This window comes from Apis dorsata, unplaced genomic scaffold (genome assembly GCF_000469605.1).
Source record: "Apis dorsata unplaced genomic scaffold, Apis dorsata 1.3 scaffold_390, whole genome shotgun sequence".
Lineage (NCBI taxonomy): Eukaryota > Metazoa > Arthropoda > Insecta > Hymenoptera > Apidae > Apis > Apis dorsata.
In genome coordinates this window covers 45,362-53,050 of record NW_006263651.1, presented here as the reverse complement: position 1 = coordinate 53,050, position 7,689 = coordinate 45,362, and the positions used below count along the sequence as shown (strand labels likewise).

At 19.7% G+C, this 7,689-nt stretch overlaps 2 protein-coding genes across 4 annotated transcripts in view; one reads left to right on the top strand and one right to left on the bottom strand.

Annotated features, from left to right (window-relative positions):
* Nucleotides 1-3,455: 3,455 nt before the first annotated feature.
* On the bottom strand, nt 3,456-6,477 carry LOC102677669 (acyl-CoA:lysophosphatidylglycerol acyltransferase 1-like). 3 transcript variants are annotated; one of them, XM_006619048.2, is made up of 7 exons: nt 6,168-6,475; nt 5,899-6,063; nt 4,880-5,097; nt 4,583-4,797; nt 4,235-4,508; nt 3,976-4,127; nt 3,456-3,886 (listed from the first exon to the last, which is right to left on the bottom strand). In XM_006619048.2, exons 2-7 carry the CDS (start codon nt 5,931-5,933, stop codon nt 3,650-3,652), a joined length of 1,131 nt encoding a protein of 376 aa, XP_006619111.1. In that variant the 5' UTR covers nt 5,934-6,063; nt 6,168-6,475; the 3' UTR covers nt 3,456-3,649. The 3 variants fall into 3 exon arrangements, with proteins under 3 accessions (XP_006619111.1, XP_031367994.1, XP_031367993.1); XM_031512134.1 differs by having other exon boundaries at nt 3,456-3,914; nt 5,899-6,477; XM_031512133.1 differs by having other exon boundaries at nt 5,899-6,475.
* Nucleotides 6,478-6,808: 331 nt separating this feature from the next.
* The window catches only part of LOC102677532 (fumarate hydratase, mitochondrial-like), a 3,805-nt gene continuing 2,924 nt past the window's right edge, over nt 6,809-7,689 (top strand). The window contains exon 1 of the mRNA XM_006619045.2: nt 6,809-7,060. Coding sequence (XP_006619108.1) covers nt 6,935-7,060 — 126 coding nt within the window. The 5' untranslated portion in view covers nt 6,809-6,934. The remainder of the gene's footprint in view (nt 7,061-7,689) is intronic.

The window sequence follows — 7,689 nt, the reverse complement described above, 5'->3', positions numbered from 1 at the left end:
ATATATATATATATATTTATATATAGTTTCTAATATACTAATATATATATAATAAAAAGTAATATAAAAAACTTTCGCATACAATTCGAAAATTTTAATTTTATTAAAATTCTTATAAGAAAAAGATACAAGCAAAGTATTTTTATTTTTAAAATTTAGAGAACTTAAACTAAGTTATTTTATTACATTTGTGTTTTTATATAATATACTAAATATAATATAGTGAATTAATATATACTAAATATAATATAGTGATTAATATATAATCATATTTAAGATGCAATCAAAAACATGTCAAATTGAATAAACAATTTTACGATAAAAAATATAAAATATAATATTTATTTCTGCATTGCACAAAAACGATCTAAATTTACTTTGAGCATTAAGCGTATCTTCTAAAAATATCTATCTAAAAATATCGCGAAATATATTAAAAATTTATTATGGTTTTATTTTGAGAAGTATTATTTACTAGTTAAATCTTTTTTTTTTAATTATATATTATATATTTTAAAAAATTTGTTGCGACACGAAATCAAAACTTTCAATCTTTTACATAAGATAAAGGTAAAATATTAAATAAAAATTACTAATATAAAATACAAATATTAGCATACTATAAAATTATAATATTTTACAATTTTTGAATATCACTAACATTTTAAGAAAAAAATATAACATTTTAAATTATTATTTGAATAATATAATATTTTAATAATATAAAATATTATATATATATTCAAATAATGAAAAATATGCTTCAATATATAACAATAATAAAATTTTTGTTTAAAATATAATATATATGAATAGTAGTAGTCTTTTATAAAAATATCCTTATGAGAGCAATTAATGACAAAAATTAAAGCACAACCAAGCACAACCAGGTTTTCATTTTTGTTTTATATTATACTCTGTGCTAAAATTCTGTTAAAAAGTATGTCGTATAAAATATAACAATTTTTTAACATACTCTATAATTAGTATAAAAACAAATGCTTAATACAATAATCATAAAATTATAAATGTATTTTCTAATAAATACATTATGTTTTTAATCATATTATTTCATATTATTAAAAATATATGAAATATATGAAATTTGATATTTTAACTTTTTATATGAAATGTATAGTATGTTGTACTTTAAATCTAATATAGCTAAATATTTTAAAAATATTGGCTCTTATAACAGAGTAAACATTATTATGCAATTAGCATTATTTTATTTTCTTTATAGATTCTTAGATTTAAATAAGAATATTAATCGCAATTAAATATTAGCAAAATCTTAATATATATTTTTGTAACATTTTAAACAAATTATTTATTTTTAATTGAATAATTTTAAATGCACTGTAATTCTGATAATCCAAAAACATAAATTTTATTTACAAATTTAATAATTTTTTATAATATAATTGATAATATTTAGGATTTTGTTTTATTAGGATATTGTTTTTAAAATTCGCAATCAAGACTAGAGCTATTTTATCATAATATAAAATATTCGTTTAAAAAAACAATAATATTAATTTATCAAGTAAAAATGCATTTATATATAATATAACTAAAAAAGCAAGAAATTATTGAATTTGCAAATAATTTTTTGATTTAGTTTTTTTCTTGCTCTCTATTTATAAATGATTTGCTTGTTTTGACAATGCATGTCTATATATTTTTATATTAAATGCTAATATCAAGAAATATTATAAATATTCACGTGTTTCATTGTCACAATGTTTTTTTTATATAAATTTATTTGAAACTTCCATATTTTTTTAATATAACTATGTATCATGTAAAATTAATATTCCCTTAAATAAATCTACACCTATTATTTGATATCTTCTTTTAAATTTGTTATACAACTATATTTTATCATAAAATTCATACTCATAATTTATATATTTTTTGAAACCTTTCTTATTGATAAGAATCACAATAAAAATTTAATTACTACAATTATTTCACAAAAATGTCCATTTCATGTTAATTATTTTTCTGATTCATCAATAGAATCTAAACATTGCTTTCAATTTGGGTTATATATTTTACTTTATAATAACCAATTAGGCAGCATTAAGGACACGTGTCTTTAGTAATTCTATTACATCTACATACATGCAATTATAATATATGTCATATATGCTTTATTTTTCTTTTTGTAAAATGATGAATATCTTAAAAACTAATTGTAGGCATTGATTTGACTATGAAAATTATGCATGAGATTTACATATATATATATACAATTAATATTGAGATTTGTCCGCAGGAACAAGGCACAGATGACATATCGTCTTCTTCACTGAACAATGTTATAAGTAGTTGAAGTTTAACAATAAAATACACATCTTAGTTATTTTGACAGAGTTTAGAAGATATCATCTTTATTTCTGCCAAGTTTCAAAACAATTCACGTCAAATTTCACATCTACTTTTTTTTATAGAATTACGAACTTATATAAATTTTCTATGTAATTTAAAAAATTATGTTTATATGATTGACTTTTCGCATTGAAAAATACTTTTTTTTTATTATATATCACAAATAAATAGATATTCTTTGAAATAGTATTCACTATCACTGTCTTGTCACTGTCACAAACAGTAATAACAATTTACTATTACATTTTACAATTCCATTTCAAAATATTACTTAAGATATCATATTACAAAACACACGTGTAGGATTATTATGAATATCGCCTGAAATGCTGCCAAGTCCTCCAGACAGATAATTATATTTAATCATACCTATATCTTTATTTAGATATAAATATAATTATTTATATTTAGATATTTATATTTTTACATTTTGTAATAAATGGAAAAATAAAAAATATATTTAATGAAAAATGTTTAAAATGTCATGTAATTGGTAGCATTAGATATTCTAATCCAATCAATAAACATTAAATAATTTTTTTATAGATAATATTCAAATATATTTTTATAGAGAATTTTTTATGAAGAGCTTGAATAATTTTTAAAATATAATATTTCATTCAAAATATCATAAAATTCTATATATTTTCAGAAATTTAAGCATAAAGATATGAATTGATTGAAATTATTTTACATTAATAGTTATCCAAATAAAATAAAAAGGAAATTAACTTATTGATTAAGAAATGTATTACAAATTTCTTGTACCAAAAACAAATATTTATATAAATATTTATCTATAATTATATATGAAATATAATTATAGAAAAATAGAAATAAACAACTTTCTCGAATTAATTTTTTTAGGAAAATATCCCAATATTATATAAAGTTGACTTATTATAATGTAAAAAATGCTTGAAATTATATATATGTGTATATATATATATATATGTATATACGTATATATTTATCATTAATATATATATATATATATACATATACATGTATATGATTAATAAAATAGGCAAATGATGATAAATAAATGTAGAGTAATGAAATTAATACTTGCAATTCACTTTTCGTGACATTCTTGGATTATAAACATTCATACAATCATTATGTTACAATCCATACGTTCGTTAGTTTTGTTAGTCAACATCAAGAATAATATTTGAGGCAGGAATATTTTTACTTTACTACATTATAATTTTACTTATGTTTGAACGTAATTTCTTGTTTAGCATAAAATGCTTTACCAGAAGCAAGATAATACATACGCAAACATATTGTAATGTATATAACTAGATGTTATAAAAAATAAATGAAGGACTAGGAATCTCAAAGGATCCTGATGGATCTTAGAACCTTCGTTGGCAGGCGCTTTTGTGCCAAGAAATGTTCCATATTTGTAAAAATTTTCCAAAAGTGCTTCTTTTTCGACCCACCTATTATATAACCATTTAGATAATAATTCTGGTTCCCGTGGAACCTAAAATCAATAACGCAATACAAAATTCCTACAGAAAATATTATATATATGAAATAAAATAAAATAAAAATCTAAGTTTCAGAACTCACCACTGAACTAGGAAAAACTCGGTAAAATAATACTGTTTCACATGGTGGACGTGAACCAGTTATAATTGTTGGTAAATCAAGAGGTTTACCTTGAGGATATGCTATTGTTATATCAAGAATCCAATTGATTTCTGGTTTAGCTACCATCATATCTATAAATTTATTTTATAATTTAATAATTATTTTTAATAATTACTATTTAACATTATTATTAATAAAATTAAAATAATGATATAATTAAAAACTTAAAATTATTTACTTGGTTTATTATTCAATTGTTGTTCTGTTGTATTATATGTCTGTGATGGACCAATTGTATCAAATATAGTTTGCATTGCTCCTACACGTGGTAATGTTACGTTCTCAAGAATTGGTAAATTATTTTTTTTAGCATATTTTTGTGATGTCTCTCGTCTTTTACATAAGAAACCTCCTTCTGGGAAAAGCACCATCCACTTTCTGTCTAATGGAATATATGATTCTTTCAGATGTTTTTCTAATTGTTTTAAACTCTCTTCTCTTTTTTTACGACCCTAAAAACAAAATAGCTTTATTATATATGATACATAAGATATTAATGATAAATTAAAAAATCAAATTCACTTACAGATATTATAAAGAAATCTTGATGTAAAACAGAAACAATGCCAAAGTTAGTAAATTTAAAAATTCTATCCATAATCCACATCAAATTAGGTAATACATTAGGTTTAGCATTAAATGTTGTCATTAGGATAGGAACATCACCAGTACTTTGATGATTTGCTATTACTAATGTTCTTTCACTAATAATTTGTTGTATATCATCACCTTGTTCTATTACTATAAATTAAAAATACTCATTATTAATTAATAATATTATTATACATACTATATAATATTTATATATTAATTTTATGCTCACTATCATAACCTGCAGACCAAGTCCACATTGATACCATTGCTAATAGCCAATGAAAAAATAATCCTTCGATTCTCCAATATACTTGTGGTTGATAAACTTTTACAGGGAATAATAATGTCATCCATACTACATATGTTGGTATACAATAAATGTTGTTAATTATCACAAAACTGGTTCTAGCAATACATTTTACAAAAGTTAACACATTATTGATTACCCTGCAAATATAAATATAATCTATTCTATTAAATTTTTAAAAGTTTATAAAAATATTATATATTCTTCTTAATAATATAACTGAAACATAAGTTAATATAATAATATTTTTATTAATATTTTTTATATAAATATTAATTTACATAAATAAATATAAAAATATCTTTTATTTATTATATTTTTTATTTTTTTATTTTATTTAATAAAATTTCAATACATAATTAAAATAAAATTATTTATTGTATAATAAGATAATATTGTTTTTATTTTTAAAATTTTGATTTTTTTTTTTTTGATTACAATATCATATTATTATACAATATACAATATTAAATTTAAAGTAATGTTATTATTAGGTATAATATAATATAAAATTATTAATTTTTTAAAATTATTTTTTCAAAATATAAACAATTTGTAAATTTGAAATCTCATTTTTTTAGAAATTTTATTAAACAAAATATAACTATAATTAATTTATATTTATTGTTGTTTGTGTATAATGACAATTTATTTAAATCAAGATTCCAATTTAAAATGACAATTTGCATACACATGTTACAACGATATTAACACAATAATTTCAAATTATTGAAAAAATTATATTATTTGAGAACATGAGGCCGGCGTGACATTATAGGTTAAGGACAAAAGACACATTTTTATTAAATTAAAAGCTGAAAAATAAGTTGATTGTAAAATGATTTGCAATTATTAAAAGATATTTTTGTTTATTAATATAGAAATTATAGAAACAGAATGTAATATATTTAATAAAATATATTTAATACTATTTTACTTACCTCATAAAAGTAGAAGAATAAGAAAAGTCAGTCATTTTCGAAAGACACCACTTGCAATACGAACTCGAAAATTTTTTAACCACAATTTTTTGAGCATAGCATTCTCTTTTGCACAAATTACATAAAAAAAAATCTTCAAATAGAGTGACACGTAAAATCCGCGTGCTGATTACATGAAACGAAAATCTTAATAAAATTTTATTAAAGTGTTAAAATTCAATAAGTGCAATCGCTTAGTTTAATCATTGAATAATTGTTTTCAATATTACCAATTATAATTGACACGTAGCTAATAAAATAAAATCGTATTACACAAATTTATCGGCTTATTATCGACTACCATTTAGGTAACGTTTTTCAAGAATACACCATAATTTTGTAACTTTTAATATATGTAAAATCACAGCACACGTAACATAAATATAATGGCGACGAAAGTTAACAGACTGTAAAAATGCTACATAATCTCATCAACAATGATTATACTATTAAATGATTGACATCATATTGGCAATCGAAAGTAGAATAATTCAAAAAGAGAAAAATTCAATGTTTATAAAGCATGTTTGAAAGCTCATGTTTTTGGAAACGATAACAATAGTTCTCCAATCAAAATGTTAAAATATCAATATGTAAATTTTTTATATTATTCTTCATACATTTTTATATTAAAATATATCTAAAATAGTTTTTACAAGAAACATTTCACAAATAATCAATCTTATTATCATTCAATTGATTATATTTTTTTACAATATTAAATAAACTCAATAAACAATATGAACCAATGAATATTATATAATATCACTGATTGTTTATTCTTAATTGCAATAAAATCCATATGCTTACTTAGTTCACTTAGAATCTATCTAACTACGGTATGTTTTATGCTTAAGTTTCATCTATTTAGTTGCTCACCTACATGCTTTTATATCCCTGTACATATTCTAATCAACGTTAGTTATTCTTTCGTTTTTAATCGTTTAACATTTTAAAGAATTGTTTTAAAAAATAGATATAATTGAAAATTAGTAAAATGATGTTAAATCTATTAAAATGTTTATCGGTCAATCATGGATTATTAGAATTAAAGAAATCATCGTCATTTTTAACATTAAGGCTGTCATTGAATACATCAGTAGTTTCTAAATGCAAGAAAAAGGTACAAATCTGTCATATAAAATATAATTAAAAATATATTTTCAATAATAAATTTGTAAATTATGATTTATCATTTTATCTATTTATTTTCGCATTTATTTCTTTCAATATTCTTACCAAAAATTTTTTAATTAATTGTAAAATATTTTTACGTAATCACTTAAGAATCAGACTTTAAAATAGTTTTGAAAAATATTAAAAAAAAAAAATACTATTTTATTACATATAATTTTACTAAATTTTTTTTTAAATATCATTTATAATATAACAATTGAATACGTTTGACATTTAATCTATAATCGTGCGTCAAGAAAATAAACGATTTTTTTAAAACAAACCAAAAATTATCGAACAAAATTTATAAATGGTATGAAACAAAAATTTTTATTTAAAAAATTAAATATGTATATTTTTTAAATTATTTATATATATGAATATTAACATGTATGTTTTATTTTTATTATATTTTATATATTTTATATGGCATAGTTATATATGTATATATAATTTTATATTTCAATTTTATATATATATAAAAAAAAATTTTTTTCATATTTAATTTATATAGCATATAAAAACACATTTGAATATTCACATATATTGATATATTATATAATATTAACTTTATAA